The following is an 18699-nucleotide window of genomic DNA, read 5'->3' as shown; positions in this document are numbered from 1 at the left end:
CGATCTTTTCCTAAACCTAACTAAGCATTTCACGATCTTTTGCTAAACCTAAATAAGTATTTTACGATCTTTTCCTAAACCTAACTAAGTATTTCACGATCTTTTCCTAAACCTAACTAAGCATTTCACGATCTTTTGCTAAACCTAACTAAGTGTTCCACGATCTTTTCCTAAACCTATGTATTTTACGATCTTTTCCTAAACCTAACTAAGTATTCCACGATCTTTTCCTAAACCTAACTAAGTATTCCACGATCTTTTCCTAAACCTAACTAAGTATTTCACGATCTTTTCCGAAACCTAACTAAGTAGTTTTGTCTCACATGTTGCTGGCTTTCGTAGGAAAGCGCACCAAAAATGAAAAATACCTTTTCGTAAGATATCATACGAACTGTTCGTATCGGGATTGGTTGAGATTTTGCCTATTCACACGTCTGCAATGGATTTAAAATAAATATGTGGTTGAAGCAACAAAATTAATAAATAAAACATTTGCTTTAAGTCGCTTTGGATAAAAAGGTCAGCTAAAGGAAATGTAATGTAACTGAAAATGAATGACACTGTTTCCATACAGGACGAAGAGAAATCCCCCCCCCCCCCCCCCCCCCCCCCCAAAAAAAAGGTACAACACACAACACAAACTCATGTACTTAAGAGTCACAACTTGACCGGTGTGTGTTATCGGCAGCAGAGAAACGTCCGACACCAGCGCTCCAAAAAGGAGAAAAAGTCGGATCAAAGTGGACGACATAAGCCAGCGCTGCCCTCAGAGGAATGAGATAAATGTACAGAGCGGGAGTCTCTATCAAAGGCTCGCCTGTTTAAAGCTCCTGATTAAAGCCCCCCCCCCTCCCCCAGTGGAAATAGGTGTTCAAACATGATTCTGTTTTAGTTGGCCTGCAGCTCATCTGAGAAGCTCCCCCGTTGGGCTTGCCATGAGACTCCTGCAATCGGCCGGCTGTCACACTGCAGCACAAGGAATTCACAGTGTTTTCCGAAAGCATGAAATGCACTTCGGTTCAGCCCTTGCGAGAGGAAAAGAATAATAGAGGCCGTGATTCCTGTTTGATCTCCGCTTTTGGGCTGTGAAAAAATAAAATAAAAATGGGGGGGGGGGGGGGGGGGGGGCTCGTGGTGTAAGACAACACTAACATTGTCCAAAGCAATAAGAGCGACGCTCTACTGCAAACATGTTGATCTTTTTCACCCTTTTTCCTGGTCTCTGCCGGCTGATATCAGACTTTCTTTCTGCAAAGACAAGATGAGTATGGATTTTGTTTTGTCATGGGGTGTGTGTGTGTGTGTGGGGTGTGTGTGTGTGTGTGTGGGGGGGGGGGGGTGGTGTGATAAGATAAACGAGGGGGATATCCACATTACAACCCAACCCACTGCTGCGATATCAGCCGGGCCAGATGGTGGCTGGAAATACGCAGCTGATAAATAAAGTGGAGCTTGGAAGTACAGTAAAGGGCACACAGGATGGGAAGTAAAGAAAACAGCCCTCAGCTAAATACTGGGGACTTCTGGCTGTGGTTTGGAGGTTTTATCTGCCGCACCAGCCACTTTGGTAGGTAACTAAAGTAAACAGCTCAAGCAGCAGGTGAGTTCTGGCCAGCCACCGTGGTAGCTGTGGCCAAAATGTTAGTTTGGATATGTGTGTGTGTGTGGTTGTGTGTGTGCGTGAGTGTGTGTGCGTGATTTGGAGGGCAGACAAAAAAATGTGCTGTAGTAAGCTGCGGTAATCAACATAAATCATTTAGCTATTTGTGAGACCAGTGGTTTCTGTGCTGGATTTAAAAGGAGATTTCAAAATAAAAGGAGGGCAGTGGTGTGATGCATTCTTTTCCCTTCTTTCTTTCTTTGTTTTTTTTTTACTGATTTACTTTCTATTTACTTCAACCGGAGCAACGTTCCTGCAGCAGGAACATGTAGCATTTCCTGTTTGGGGATTCTTCTCAGGAATGATCTTTCTCACAAGTGTTTAGAACAACATGTAAACAAAATGTAAAAAAAATAAAAATATTTTAAATCATCTGGCCACGTGTTATTGACACAGCTTACTAAAAAGAATGGGAGTGAAAAGTGGACGGAAATCAGATAACAGTTAAGGAATTAGGCTGCCTTTTCCTGAGTGAGACGCAGGCCACAGGGTTCTCCACAGGAACCAAAAGCCCAGCCCGTACCCGCGTCTTTATAAGTGCAGCGTGTGACATCTGGACAAAAGTTTCAGTTCAGAACACTTCTGCCTTCGAGGCGAAGGTGCGGGTCTTTTTCTTCAGTTTTTGATTTAATCCAATAAAGAAAAACTATCACGGCGTACACGTCCAACCTCCTGATTAAACACAAAGATGGCTAAGCTATCGGCCCACACGACAAAGATTGTAAGATTGCGGCGTTTTGTTTTTATAACTGATGACTGTAAATGTAGATTGTATGAAATGCTGATGCCAGATCGTACAGATTATTGCACCTTTAAGAACGATGAGGCTGAACCGAGACCCCGAGGCTTTATTTTATCCATTACCGACCGTTAGCATTCCGGCTAACGCAACGAATTGGCCACAACATGTCTGTATCCCTCTTCCTTCTTGACACTCGGCATGTCTGCGTTCAACACACGGAGGCAAACAACTAGCATGGTCGACAGCTTTAAACTGTTTTCAATAAAGGCCGAAATGAAAAGATAAATGATCTAATAATAAAAATGTTTTGAGAATCCAACCAAAAGTACCCGGGTAACGGAGTCTACCTCAGAAAAATGAAAAAAAGAAAAAACTGTGTGCCTCAACATTAACTCATAAATAACCACCCTGAGGCATTCGAAATACATCGCAAACAGTCGTCGACGCTCACTATCTGACGGGAGATAAATAGGTTACACATTGCTTTTCTGATAAATATGGGCGTGCACATTTTGCCTGGTGTTTGGCCTCCAACAAAGCTCATTAAAGCAAAATCCTCTATCAGTTTCAACACCTATACGTGAATATATATCAGCCTTAAGTGTCAAGAAAAGTTCTCAACATGATGCGTGGGTTTTTAATGTTTTTATTCATTGTAAATGAGCTGCACACATTGTTACGTTTGTTCATTCTCATTTCTTAGCATAAAGCCCCATCAAGCCCGAGAGTAAATAATGTAAATAGTTGGTTTTCTTCATGGAACAAAATACGTCAGCTGCAATATTTTCTCATTTATTTTTGTATTTTTGTGCTCTTTTTGTCTTATTTAATAACCCATATTGACACTTTTCTTCCCTAACTTAGTTTACCTCAAGGGTTTAAGTGTCTAATAAAACGTGATTAATCAAAGGTTCAATGCTTACACGTCAAATACAACATATGACATGCATACGTCGACTTAATGACAACAAACCAAAATGGATATCCTTTGTTTAATAGCAGGTTATTCAGACGTAACCGATTCAAAATCCCCTTGTATTTGTTAAGAGACTCGAACCATCTGCAATTGTCTCTGGCACCTCAGACACACGTTAATACGCATTACAATGACATGGAAATATGCGGAGAATTTTCTAGATTCTAGAAGCTTGAAAGTTAAACCATGAGCTCAAATCTTTGGCATTTTCAGCGGCACCGCGAGTAGGAAACTCGGGAGAGACGCTGACCCGATGAGAAACTGTCCATCACTAGCAGCTGGTCTCTCAGGACACCAATACCAACACAAAAAACACAAAGTCCTGGTCTCTCTCTCGCTCTCTCTCTTGCAGGGCGGTGACGGCGCTGTTATTGGGCCAAAGAGGAGGAGAGAAGGTGCCTCTGGAGGACACGTGCGCCGCTCTGAGCCGGAGAGATGCCGTCCAGTATTTACTCAGGTGGAAAAATACACAGCCAAAGCGGTCCAGTGCGTAGTGATAAAACAAAGAAGATTCTGAAGAATGTGCTCCATATGTTGCTCACAGCGGATAAGCATTAGCCGAATTCCCAGATTGGGTATCAGTGTTTTTGACCATAAATGGATTCCTTCACCACGACCTGGTTGGCCAAAAGGATTACATCGTGAACCTTGGCGGGGCTTAAAGAATGAACCGTATAGCGTCTCCATGTCCACGTGTGCAATCGGATAACTGGAGCTGCAGAGAAGATTCAAGCTCCACGTTAGGAGGGCCAGTTTACAGAGTTCCTGTTGGCTGGAAGCTCACATTACTTTGATCACAGTCGATCCTGAGCGGCGGCCAATGGAGAGGGCGGAGCTAAGTGCAATCAAACCCAAACCGGACAACACCATGGTTGCAACCTGTCAATCACAAGGTAGCCCCGCCTTTTATGGTCTGTTTGACTCTAAATGATCATAATTTAGTGAATGAACATCACGCTGTATTGAAGAAGACTTGAAACTAGAGATTGAGACCAAAAACTAATGTTTACAATGTTTACTGAGGGAATAAATCAAGAGAAGTAGAGTCATTTATATAGACTTCTATACAACCACCCCTGGTGGTCAGTAGAGAGAATGCAGCTTTGACACATGAAGCATAGACTTCTATACAACCAGAGGAGTCGCCCCCTGGTGGTCAGGAGAGAGAATGCAGCTTTAACACATGAAGCATAGACTTTTATACAACCAGAGGAGTCGCCCCCTGGTGGTCAGTAGAGAGAATGCGATTCTGAGGAACTTCCACATTGTCTTTACTTTCCTTACTGATATAATCAAGGAACACACTGATTTCCCAGGACGGTTGCAGCGACGTCCCTGCTGGTCCGTAGAAAGAATGCAAGTTTAAGGCAGTTCCATATTGGCTTCATTTCCACTTGTTTTTAATCGGAGATTGCCTCCTCGACCTCGTTCCACAAATAAGTTGCCATGTCTAGAAATGATGCGAGCCTGCAGCTGGATTCATATTTCTTTGATTTGAAACCCATGAAAACACGGACAGCCCTGATGGGGTTTGGGAAGAGTGTTCCTAATGCGAACAACACGAAGGTCTGTTTGGTCACTTACTCCTTCTTGCCAACACAAGCTGCTGTGGCCAAACAGGCCTTTTCTGCATTGAATGAATGAAACATACATATCTAACCAATTTTCAGATCTAGATCAGTTAATAATTAGTGCTCTGTCTCTCATTCAGAACAGATATGTATTCCATAACCTCCAAATGGATACGGTAGTTAACATGGGGAGATAATTCTCACCAACACACGCCTGCAGCCTCACAGACCAGAGTTCAGACGGTGAGTAACCCGTTGGCTTCCCTTCGCGGCGAGAAGATGCATCCAGACACAAACTGGAATGATCTAATCACTGTTTTGGAGGCACATCCAAAAGGGATGATGTAAGGACGATGGTACGCAGAAGAAAAAAACAAAAGGCAACGCAATGAAATGCGTTGGCTGCATCAACACAACTATATATTTTGTCATTTGAGAATGCGAGGCTGTAAATTTATTTGAAGAACACATAAGAAATAAGATGTTTTTTTAAGACACTGATCTTCATCCATTACGTTGATTTAAAGGTATTTAAGTGACTATATTTCAGAGCGAAGTGTTGATCTTGAGCCTGAGAAGGAAAAAACACAGCGCCTGCACTCGGCAGGTGTACATTCCTCCAGGGACCGGCCAGAAACCTTTAGGTAGTATTTAACACTGATGTTCCATCCTCCCTAACATACGACACATGCACACTGTGTCTTCCTAATACACGGATGGGAGTTGGAGGGAAAAAGTCAAATGAAAGGAATGCAAAAGATAACACGGCTGTAAATAATGATTGATTACAGCAATGGAGGATTTCAACCTCACAGTACAACTCTTCTCCGACGGGGAGAGAAGCCCGTGACCTTCAAAACAAGCTGGAGAAAAGGAGCTGAAGCCTCCAGATCACAGTGTAAGAGATGAAAAAGAAAGAGTATGAACTCAAGGAACAATAGGGTTCGCTGTTCAATCATACAACCTCATACAACGGTTCGTATGATGTCTTACGAACGTTGCTCCACACGTAAACCAGACTGAAATGGAAATAATTGCACGAGAGCCTATAGAGCAGAGCCAATGCTTTGCTGTGATTGGCCAGTCTGCGTTCGAGGGCGGGTCTTTCGCGAAGGTTCCATTAAAATCGTTGCATTACAACAACGGTATCAACTGTTTTACTCCTGCATCTCTATCGACCTGGAACCACCGACCTAAAACCACCGACTCCAGTCGGCTACCAACCACCACGTAGACTTGACGTGCAGCCAGTCCCGATTTCATTTTACAATGGTGTGTATGCAACCATTTTTTTAGAATACATTCGAAATAGTCCCGGTTCTTCAGAGGTTCTTCCCCGGGTTACAGGCAGTTCAGGTGTTGCAGTGCAAAAGGGACGACGAGGATGTGAGTTCTTTGTTGCCTGTGATTCAGCAGATATGGATGTGGGAGGTTGACAGGAGACTGCCTTAAAACACTAAAAGAAAAATACAGCAATCCCCTCGATAATCTGCTTCCCAATAAACCTTCAACGGTGACGAAGAGCGATCATGGCCTCCGCTTAATGCGAGACTTCCTTTGATACCGCGGTGACAGCATTGATGGGGCTCCCCCATCTTCCCAATGGCAAATCCAACTGACGGATGTTTTGATGGCGATGTTTTCCCAACTGATTTGGAAAGAAATCCAGTAATACACATCGAGTAAAAAACAAAAAATAGAGCTTACATTAAGTGTATCCGTTTTCAGTCAATTGGTCCGAGGAGGGGGGGGGGGGGGGGGGGGGGGGCAGAAGAAACCATTACAGCGGGGCTCATCCAGGCCTTCAGTGGCAACACAGTGAGTCGAGTAAAACAAATATACAATATATTGCACGTCGAAGCTCTAGCAGCTGCATCTCTCAGAGGAAACTCTGTCGGAATAATTCAAATATCTACGAATCCAACCAATCTATTATTATCTTATCAATTGGCATCCATCAAAAAGCTCAAGAACACAATATAACATGAAGGCAGTTTCACTTTTCCTCATTCCTTTGCAAATCCCTCTGGGGCAGATTGGCTGCATTGAGAGACGGGGCACAGCTGCCATGTTGGCTGCGTGGACTAACATAACACAAAATGCTTCGGCTATCCATTTTCTTTTTATAGACTAAGACACCGGCCATGAAATCAACGTCTTGTTATCAGCCAAAAGTAATATTTCACAGTCAAACCGTTATGGTTTTCCTCGAGACCTGCAAGCGTGAGAAAGTGCAGCCAAAGTATTACAGCTCAGACAAAAAGAGGTTTGGGGGGGCGAGAGAGGCACATGAATCAAAAGCCAATATAACAGAACAACGGGGTTGGTCGTTTTTAGGGTGTATACCCTGAAGTCTTAAGAACTTAAAAAAGATGCCGATCAGGTGATCTCAAATATCACAATGGTTCGCTTCTTTTTTGTCCACTTGATAGATGGTTGCAAACTGTTGGGGGTGGGGTGGCGTGGGGGGCTTACAACCCACCTCTCTACAACTCTGTGACACCATTCAAGTCAAGGTCATACGATAGCCCCGCAGGACTCTTTCCTTTCTAAAGGCCGTCCACCTTGGTCCCCCGCTGCTTTGAAATCAAACTTGCCATTGTTGTTTTTACTGCCCATGACCAGGACAAAGGGGAGCGGGCAGCGGGGACACACACACGGGCCTGTAATGCAATAGGGCTGGGAATTCCTCTTTAATTTCAATGCTATACTTGATCTCTGGGCTGCATGACTGACCACCTTATTATCTATAGCGACAGGAGCTTATCAATACAGAACTCGCTGGGTCCACAGACCAAAGACAAACACTTCCTTTATGCAGGATGTCCCCTCTGGGCATGAGACGCGCAGCGCAGGCCAACCAGCTAAATTCCACAAAGTGAAAAGGGTGGGAGACTGAAAATAATGTCCGAACCCGGCAAATTAGTTCCACAAAATAGCTTAAAAAAGGGAAAAAATATCTGGAGTCTTCATTAAAAAAAAAATAAAATTACAAATAAATCTGCATTAATATTGAATAAAATGACAGTAAGACTGTTATCAAGTTAAATATCTGATAATGTAAAACCATTCTTGTCACCTTTTCCAACATAAAATACATATTACCTATAAAATGTCCACATTGGTCTCTGAACGAGGTTGCACTGAGAGACTGCTGTGCTGCTTTCCATCTCTATATTTAGCAAAAATGTGTATTAAGCAAAGGTTCATTCTTACGTCGTCATGATGTGTTCAAAAACAATGCTCTAAAAGGTAGTTTTGGGGCGAGAAACCTGAGGCGGATCATCAGGTATTCATAATACATTTGCACAAATAAACGCATGCAAACGGTATTAAAGGAGTGTATTATGAAGTATATACAGTATAATTGTGGTTTTCTTCTGAATTTTTATCATGGTATCCAAATGGGCATTGAGAATCATGGAATTTAACTGGTTTTGTTATCGCGTAAACCTACTAAATGTTGGCGAAAACGAAACTGCACAAAAAACTGAATTGGATGATTTCAAGCCATGATACATATTCGGGAGCTTTGGAAACATTATTTCTTTCTCTTTATTTTTGAAATCTTTTTTTTTCTTCCCCGCTGACACAACGCAGACTGACTTCAGTGACAAGCGGTCCTGCTGCTTTTCGGGAGCGAGCCGAGAGCAAACAATTGCCTCTTTATGGCAAAGCATTGTTTTAATGACGCTCCCTCTTGTTAGCGAGTGAGTGATCGGCTTCACCGGCACAATGAGAAACATATTCAGTCGCTACTTTAAAGGGGAGGGAATGTTTACTTTCAGGGTTTCATTGCGCTCTTCGGTCAACATCGTCTGATGAAGGTGAAACGCATCGTCATCCGTCATAATCTGTGGCGTGATGTATTCGTAATGCATCATGGGTAAACCGCATGTTAGTCACAGGTAAAGAAACGATACACTCTCACACTGTCGGTCTGATGTAACTCGTTACGTTTAATGAACGCTGGAGCGGCGATCTTCTCCCCGTACGGTAATCCACGTTACCGTCTGCGTATTGCGCAATAAGGTAGGCATCGATGTACCGTCTGTGTGTTGCGCAATAAGGTAGGCATCGATGTACCGTCTGTGTGTTGCGCAATAAGGTAGGCATCGATGTACCGTCTGTGTGTTGCGCAATAAGGTAGGCATCGATGTACCGTCTGCGTGTTGCGCAATAAGGTAGGCATCGATGTACCGTCTGTGTGTTGCGCAATAAGGTAGGCATCGATGTACCATCTGTGTGTTGCGCAATAAGGTAGGCATCGATGTACCGTCTGTGTGTTGCGCAATAAGGTAGGCATCGATGTACCGTCTGTGTGTTGCGCAATAAGGTAGGCATCGATGTACCGTCTGTGTGTTGCGCAATAAGGTAGGCATCGATGTACCGTCTGTGTGTTGCGCAATAGGGTAGGCATCGATTTGCTTACATGTGAATTGGTTTTGTCGATGCGTTAAATGTCTGTCTATCGAGGAATCTTCGTTTCATTATGTTATTTGATTATATTTTAGGCTGTTTTCAACCAATTAGCCTCTCTGGCTCACTTACTGTTAATTGGTGCGCATTGTCCCTGCAAAATAAACAAATAAAATATAACAAAATAAATAACCTTGGTGCGAAATGAGTCCTCGGAGGAAAGCTCCAGAAACAATTCAATTCAATTCAGTTTATTTTATATAGCCCAATATCACAAATTCTCCTCAGAGGGCTTTACAATCTGCACATATTCAACATCCCTGACCTTTGACCTCACATCGGATCAGGAAAAACTCCCCAAAAATAACCTTTCACAGGGAAAACAAACAGCTTTAAATTCAAATCGGAAGAAAGGAATTGAGGACAGACGTTACCACACAAAATGTCCACTAGCGTGGTCCATTGCACTGTAATGTCGGGTTGAACAGAAACAAAACTTTCCTTTAAAGAAGTCCAGTATGTGGTGTATCAACCTGACTCGTTTCACCTTTTATTAAAATAACTAACTAAATTCAATTGGGAGATTCGTCAGTAATTTGTATTTCAATGGCAAAGCATTCTGATATAATTGATATCATTCTGCACCAACTAAGTAACAACCGTTTGTTAGTTAGCGCCAATAAAGGCTCAGAGATTTAAATGACATTTGGTGGAAGGTTTCGACAACAAGTGACACGTTTTTACTGTGGATGCAATTTCTAAACATTGCAAGACGGGGCATTTCTGAACACTTTCGTATGAACTAGAATTTGGCACATGGCTTTTATTTAACTCGTTTATTTCAATCCTTTTTTTGTTGTCTCTCTCTCTCTCTCTGTCAGTTTTGGCTAAAGAACCCTACAAACGTCCGTACATTTAATGCCGGATGCATAGTCGCTTCTAACCGTGGACGTTCGCGAGCTCAACATTAATTCGACGTGTTGCAATGTCCACATTGATACCATCAGAGCCCTCGCGACTCACTGAGAACTAACAGGGAGCAGAGTGGGTGGTGGCAGCGCACCTTCCAACAATGGACGCCCCCCTCAGGCATCCTGTGCAGGTGTGACCGGGATTTGATTTTTTTTTTTTTATTCACTTCTCACCCAGTGCAAACAGAGCCAAAGCGGCCCAGGTGCAGCTTTTGTTTGTGGGTGACTTTTGGCAACGAGGCGGCTTTACGCAAGAGGAAGCACAATGGAGGCTGACCAGGAACTACAGCAGAGTCAGGACTCTGGATCCAAAATAGGCTTCACTGTCTAGTGTTCCTTTGCCTTAAACCAGAAGGGAAACAGTGTGTGTGGGAGTGTGGGGGTTCGGTTTATCAGGAGTCATGTGTGCACTGAGACAGAAGAAGTGTATTAAGTGACAGGTGTAACTTCAGACTGGCTTGAAAGGCTGAGCAGGACACGAAAAGGAGAGCCAGCAGAGCTCCCCCCCCCCCCCCCCCCCCCCCCTCCCCCCTCTGATGAATGGGGGCGAAGACGACAATGAAGGCGTCGTACGTTTAAACGGGAGCCGATAAATCAGCTTTGGATGATTTTCTGTATGCCGACGATGAAACCCTCTATGACGATGATGAATGGAGTCGGTGAAAGTTTAAAGTCAAATAAAACAAATTTGGCAATTTGTGTTTGATTTTTAAATGCGTTAAAAAGAAGGACATGTTTATTCTTTTTGACTAAGTTGGCGGGTCTTTTAAAATACATTTTTAAGGCTTTTCCCGGAGGAGATTCTTAAAATGTCATTCGCAGACGGATTAAAATATAAATTCAGAAATGTAGTTATTTATGGCTGATGACAGTATTTTCTGATTTATGTGATAAAAAGACCCAATCAAAATTCCCTTTGTAAAACCCTTCGAGACTGTGTCAAAAGAACCGATAAACCTTTCTTTATCCATTAAAAAACATCGTAAATGTATGAAAAACGAGCACATATTTTATAAGATAATGCCAAGATACATTTTAAAGAAAAGAATATTTTGAGAATAGTCTACCCCTTGAAAAATAAGTGCAAACATAAAAAAAGTGGAAAACACGTGTCGGACTGTTTTGCATTAAAGACGAGTGGATATGAAGACCTGGAGAGCGTTAGTGGGACTGATCCTCTGTGTTTGAGGAACCATGGCAGATAGGAGCTGGAGTCATGTGTATCAAAAGGCCCACAATGCACCGCGTGAAAGATCCCCCCACGACGCCGGGTGGTCTCATTATTGAACCGTATCGAAAAATTTACGAGGGTAATTTGAGACTTTCCGTAAAAGAGGATCGTAGGTGCAACGGAGATAAGGAGGGAAGAAATCCCAAACCGTGTCCAAGTCCTTCATACTGCATATATGTTAATATGGAAATACAGGGTTAGGGTTAGCAAGGGACAATATGAATGTTTAAAAAATCATACACACAGTAGAATATGCAAAGCATGTGGGTGAAAAAAGGCACAGCACATGTTTTACTGTACGTCTGGAATACATCTGCGTAATGTAAATATGCCGCTGAGGTCAAGCCTCGTCAAACCGAATCAAGATTACCCGTTACTTATTAAACAGTTTCAAAGAGCAGCGGCATTAAGCGCACAAATGTGGGTTCAATTTTAAACAGAGTGGGGGCTCCTCGAAAGAAAATAAACATCTTTCAACCGATCCGATTTTTCAGCAAAGGAAGCCGAAAAAAAAATACGGAGAAGGTGGGAAAAAAAGTATCACCTCGGCAAAGCAATGTCGGGAAGACGCAACGTGATATTTTGCTTGTTTTTATTCTGGCTCTCTTCTCCGAATGCGGGAAGAGACACTTCACATCACTTAGTTTATCACTGGCGGTTTCTTTGAGAAGAAATAAGCCGTATCTCTCAAATGTTTCAAGGTATGAAGGGCTGAAAGAAAAAGAAAGGGGGGGTGGGGGTTGGGGGTTTACACAGTGAAACATCCAGCGTGATAACTTCTGGTGTTACTATCTCTACTCCCCCTCCGTGCACTCCATGTGATCTTATAATTGCAAAGCCCACAGGGGCAGGTAAGTGGAGGTCAAACAGAACTCCTTTTTTTTTTTTACTCCAGCATCTTGGAAGTGAATCATTTGGAGTCTATCAACACTTATACTCCCTGCGGAACAATGCTGAGTAGATCAGCAGATCAGCAGATCCCCCCCACCCCCCCACCCATCCACCCGCCACCACACACTCTCTACTCATCGGCTGCACCTGGAGATTCAAGGCCTTTTGCGGGAGCTTCAGCTGTAGATAAACAAGGACCGGACAGCCTCAATGGACCCAGCACCCTCTTTTCCCTCTGAAACCCCCGGCCACCTTGCTCTGCATGTGAACTCTGCCAGGCGTCTCCCCGGCAACCTCTCGCACTTGGCAACTCCATGCACCACCTCGTCAAAGATAAAGACTTGGTCAGCGACCCTACACTTCCCACCGTGACGCTCTAGGTTCCCTTCTCGTGTCAGTTTGGTGAGGGACAGTGTGTCAATGTACACTCGTCACAAGCAAAGAGTCTTTTCAAAATAAACTTCCTGGAAGTTAGGTCCGGGCTGACAAACGACTTTGTTAGGGTTAGGAAAAGATCGTAGGGGACGTCACATTACTAGCAACCCATGTAACTAACGATACTAACGACTCTGTGACTAGCCAATGCCTGACACACACGTGAGTGACCAACTTAACTAACGATACTCCCGGCTCTTGTGACTAAGGAGTGTCTAAGGACTCACATGACTAGCGGCACATGGAACTAACGATACTAACGACTCTAAGGAGTGTCTAACGACTCACATGACTAGCGGCACATGGAACTAACGATACTAACGACTCTAAGGAGTGTCTAACGACTCACATGACTAGCGACTCATATTCACGTAACCACGTAAGTGTAAGTGACGATTGAAATTAAGTTTTTATTTTAAGTGTTTGTTTTGTACGCGGAAAAAAACTAACAATTACATTTATTTTGAAAATAAGGCTGGTATTAATACCAAAACTAATACAGTTGATGTTGTGAAAAATCTAAATGTTGCTGCGCGAGGTTTAATAAACGATGGAGTCATAACTTCTTCTCAGGTGAGACCCCCCCTCCACTCAACTTGACACAGTATGGATTATGTTCCCATCTTAATGGAATTGCAGAAATATTTGAGGGGAATCCCATTACGTAGCAATTGGAGTGGTGTAATAATGTACTCACGCTCATTTTCCCACTGCGGTTGGCCTCCTCTCGCTCGGCCAGGGCTCTCAGGAAGTTATCTTTAAGCTCTTTTCCTGCACTCGCCAGCGTCCTGGAAAAGACAACACTCAAATGTTACTCTTAACCTGCAAGAGAAGAAGTCACACGAAGCCCAAAAGGATCTTTATGGAAGCTTTTCACCCTTTAACATGTTTTAACTTCGTGGCGCTCCGGCTTAATCTCACTGAAATGGAAAGTGAGCAATGACTCCGTAAAAAAGAGAGAGATAGTTCCTCCTGTTTGTGAGCACAATACAACATTTACAAGAGCTTAAAATGTATAATTAATGATACATTAAAATAAGTTCAGGCGATGAATGTCATGAGATAGACTCAAGCCGCAGTTTAGTGAAAAAGGTCACCAAATACTCAAAATAATATGAAAAAATATATCTATATAAAAACGTATCTATATGATATCCGAGTTTAATGACTCCATGCGATACATGGGGCAGTTTTTTGTTGTTGTTTTTTTAGCACTTTTTAGGCTGGCCCGTTTCCATGGAAACGTGTTCTTTAGGCGCACACTAATGTATGCGCACCTGAAAAAACACTTGCACCTGATATTTGAACGGTTAACGCTGCGATCAACATGCAGGTGAACACGCCAGAGGCAGTAAACAGGTCGTCGGGAACCGCTCAGATGTGGCGAAGAGTGCAGAAGGAAAAAGACAGTAAAAATAATTAGACGGGCCCATTCATTAAATCAGAGTTACAGCACCGTGTGGAAAAAACACCTAGAAGGCCATTTTTATATATATATATATATATATATATATATATATATATATATATATATATATATATATATATATATATATATATATATATATATATATATATATATATATATATATATATATATATATATATATATATATAAGCTGCATTGGATATTTTTGATTTTATATTGGTGTTTTCCACGTGTGCGCTGTGACCTCATTTAAATCCCCAGAATGTTAGATATTCACTTCTTTTCTTTTTTTATCTGATGAAGCCCAAACTTTTATAATCATGGAAGCCTTTTCTGACACTCCAAGTGCATTGTGGGAAAATGACCTACTTGCCTGAGATGGGCATCGATGAGATTCTTTATTTAGTGCCTTCGCTCAAGAATACTACGAACAAAACAGAAAATCAGGTATCGCGTGCAGAAATACCTGCTTTTCAGAACCAGTAACATAGCAGTACTTTTTTTGGGGGGGGGGGGTGGGGGTAGCTTACTTTCAGAAATGTGAAGAAAATTAAACCCCTTCTTTATTTTACAAAAAGAAGCCAAAATGTACAACAAACCTACACAGCTGCAAAAGAACCTTGAGTAAGAAAAACACAAAATTATGATTCGAATCAGGACATTAAACCAACATGGAAGAAGTCAGCTTTCGGTATGGAAAAGAAACAGTCCTGAAGCAATAATCCCAAAACCTCTCAAACACCTGTTTGGTTGACCCCCCCTCCCCCACCCCCCGTCATAAATCTGTTTCTTTTCCTGCTGAATATTCAAAACTACTGAATCCAGTTGTGTCGGCTTCACCGTCCAAAGAAAGTTTGGTTGTATTCTTACGTTAACTTTCCGAACCCGAAGCACTTTTTTTTAAAAAAAAAGCCTGGACAGCCACAACAAGCCGAACCCACTGCCTGCTATTAGCTTAGCTTAACATCCCAGTGAAAGAGAACAGGATCCGAATGTTTAAATTGACTAGAATTTTGAGAAAAGGACTTGTAATTTATACGCGTCGTTTGGCCCGTGCCCCCGTAATGGAAGTCTTAGAGGAATCACACGGTGGTAAAAGTGCACGGGCAGCACATATTTGGAGGCTGGAACCTCACTCCCGTCTCCTGAGTGAGTGAAGGATTGCTGCTGGGTCATGGGGGGGGGCCCGAGGCCCCAAAGTAAACACAGGTGTTGAGGAGGCAAGTGACTGGGGTTACCCCCATCCAGTAGCTAAAGCAACACACACAGTCACGGAGAGTGAATAATACTTCAGCAGAAACACATGAGCCGCGGCGAGCTTGAGTTTCCTGGTCAATTAACAAATTTCTTATCAAGCCTCATTTAGGAGGGATAACAAGAATTTCACTATTAAATGATGGTTATTAGCGGCTAATGACGAGGTATCGAGCTCACCGGGATCTAGCCGCGTGGTTTAGGTGTCTTGTTTTTTTGGATTGCGGTCGAGGCAGGTGGGCCCCGGCGTGAGCAGGAAGGGGTGTGAACGGGTCGACATCTGGCTCGTTGAAAAAGAAGTACGTCTTTCTAAGACGTGAAATTACTCTTAGAAAGTGTACGTGTTGTTGTGCCCGTTTCAGAGGAGGAAACACCACAGGAAACAGACGTGTGAATGAAGCCGCTCTGTGAGTGTCAGCGTCAAAAGCTTCTTGGGTATTTAAGGGGGCGGCGTGCAGGATTTGGTGGCATCTGGCGGTGCGGTTGGAGATTACAACCGACTGAGAGCTCCTCCGCTCACTCGTCCCTTCACGTTAACGTGAACACAACGATGGTTTGTACGACATCTTACAAACGTGCAACTTTTCCCGCGAAATCCAGCAAAAAGTGTACATTTCCACATAAATAAACTTCCGTCTTCACAGGAAGGTTTAGGAAACAACACTACTTAGGAAAAGATCGTGAAACACTTAGTTAGGTTTAGGAAACTAAACTACTTAGGAAAAGATCGTGAAACACTTAGGTTTAGGAAAAGATCGTTAAACACTGAGTTAGATTTAAGAAAATATCGTGAAATACTTAGTTAGGTTTAAGAAAAGATCGTTAAACACTTAGGTTTAGGAAAAGATTGTTAAACACCGAGTTAGGTTTAGGAAGAGATCGTGAAATACTTAGTTAGGTTTAGGAAAAGATCGTTAAACACTGAGTTAGGTTTAGGAAAAGATTGTTAAACACCGAGTTAGGTTTAGGAAAAGATCGTGAAATAATTAGTTAGGTTTAGGAAAAGATCGTGAAATAATTAGTTAGGTTTAGGAAAAGATCGTTAAACACTGAGTTAGGTTTAGGAAAAGATCGTGAAATACTTAGTTAGGTTTAAGAAAAGATCGTTAAACACTGAGTTAGGTTTAGGAAAAGATCGTTAAACACCGAGTTAGGTTTAGGAAAAGATCGTGAAATAATTAGTTAGGTTTAGGAAAAGATCGTTAAACACTGAGTTAGGTTTAGGAAAAGATCGTGGCCTTGGGTTAGAAGTGGCATTACTGAAGTATGAACTTCAGATGAGGAACAAACTGCGATCTCCGGGCTGAAAGATCGCTTTTGGCGGACGCTGCCTTTACACGTAAATAGTAGGCTACAAGATTCCGTGGATGACGCACCAAAGAAAATCTTGGGATATCTCTGATTTTAAAAGAGCATAATATTTTCTCGCTACGAATGCTGGATGAGTTCAGCCGGCGAGTGCCAAACCGTAGTCATGCCAACTGCCTCGCTCAGGAGGTCATCCTCCCCATCACGGCACTAATTTAGGAGCAACGCTAGTTAGACGGTCGGCTGGTGGTACCACGGTTGTAAAAACTACGGTGGGTAATGTAAACACTGTGAAAGGCTCTCTCTCTTGAGTTTAGTTTGTCCGCTCCGGGCTACTGTAGAAACATGGCCGACTTCTTGAAGAGCTCCCTAACAAAAACACAACGATTATGCTAGCATTCATTTTCTGCTCATAGTTCCCTCGCAATGCTGCGCAGTTTGGTTTCAGGGTTACCCAGAACTTTACGATCCGTCCCACGGACCTTTCTGTCCAAAGTCAACCAAACTGACACAAACAAACCTCGGAGGGATTTACAGGTCCGCAATAAGAAGGGACCCACGCACCTCGGACGGATGACATTTTCGCCCCGAAGTGTTAAAATAGCAACCGTAAAGTTAAAAGTTTTGTTAAAGTATTAACACGTATCCTAAAGTGAATGTCAGAACCGCACCGTTGGCAAAAAGATGCTCCATCGATACCTCGCCACTAAGAGAAAAGAAATGCACCCTGCAGGTGTTGCATTGCAGTCAGTCAAGGGGAGTAAGAGTTGCGTAACACCAGCCATCGACACCGCGGTGTTGTGCCATTAACTACGGCGTGAAAACTTCACGCGGCCAGAAACTGAATTGCAAATCAGTCGATGTGAGAGCTATAAACAGGAGTTCATATCCCGCTTGGTCCACCTCTGTTGGGGGTGAACAGCTGTTGCTGCACGGCAACTATCCTCCGAGAGTGTTTACGAGTGTATTTAAACAGATTCCAAAACCCAGGATCCCTCTTCCTCAATCATTAGCCTCCTAAACCGACGTTTTAAAATATTTATTCTCAGTACATAACCCTGCAGACATGTTCTGGATTTCGTTGCATTTCTTATATCTTTTAGCTCGGGTGATTCTAATGTGCAGATGTGTACATTTATTTTAAAATAAATGCAGTGAATTACCGCTTCACTTGAATAATGACCCGTCAATTCAACGAGCCACCTGCAACTATTTGTTTGTTTTCTTCTCCCCTCCATTTGGACATTTTGTGTGTAACTACACTTATTACAGGGAATAGTTAAGAAATTCAATATACTGTAGTGCGTTGCCCCCCCCCCCCCCCCCCCCCCCCCCGAGCCCCAGCTTTTGTGTATTTCATCACCCTTTGCCAAACAAACTCGATCTGTATCGGGTTGAGTCCTCTTTGTCCCAGCGTAATTAATGGAATGCCATTAAAAAGTTATTTGAGGTTATTTGATAGCATTCCTTCTTAATTCGCAAGCCTTCGTTTCGCAAATAAATATTCAGCGAACGGACAAATTGTGTTTTTCCGAAAGAGATTTTCTTTTCACGACGCGCAGCAGATGTTGTCGCTTTATGAAATTATTTCTTCATTTATTTCTCGAGCCGGATTGAAGCTTTTCGTGAGCCCGCAGCTTTCAACGGTGTGGCAGACCGGAACTTTCAATAACACAGCGATTTCTTAATATTTCTTCCTCAGCGTGCTTGGAGAAAATAATCTTATGGAAAATATTATTTTGGGGCGGGCGGACGTCGAGGGAAATTCCACACAGCATGACAATTTACTATATTTTGGGCTTTTTTCAAAAA

General features: G+C 42.8%; 2 protein-coding genes across 2 annotated transcripts in view; one reads left to right on the top strand and one right to left on the bottom strand.

The window, feature by feature from the left end:
- The window catches only part of LOC117736156 (E3 ubiquitin/ISG15 ligase TRIM25-like), a 706744-nt gene that overhangs the window by 318929 nt on the left and 369116 nt on the right, over positions 1 to 18699 (top strand). The gene's annotated exons all lie outside the window — the stretch shown is intronic.
- cfap299 (cilia and flagella associated protein 299) overlaps positions 1 to 18699 on the bottom strand; it is a 77204-nt gene that overhangs the window by 44342 nt on the left and 14163 nt on the right. Inside the window, exon 3 of the mRNA XM_034541298.1 lies at positions 13594 to 13684. Within this exon, the coding sequence (XP_034397189.1) occupies positions 13594 to 13684 (91 nt within the window). The remainder of the gene's footprint in view (positions 1 to 13593; positions 13685 to 18699) is intronic.

Source organism: Cyclopterus lumpus, chromosome 9 (assembly GCF_009769545.1).
Source record: "Cyclopterus lumpus isolate fCycLum1 chromosome 9, fCycLum1.pri, whole genome shotgun sequence".
In the NCBI taxonomy this organism is placed as follows: Eukaryota; Metazoa; Chordata; class Actinopteri; order Perciformes; family Cyclopteridae; genus Cyclopterus; species Cyclopterus lumpus.
This window is presented reverse-complemented; position numbering and strand designations above follow the sequence as displayed.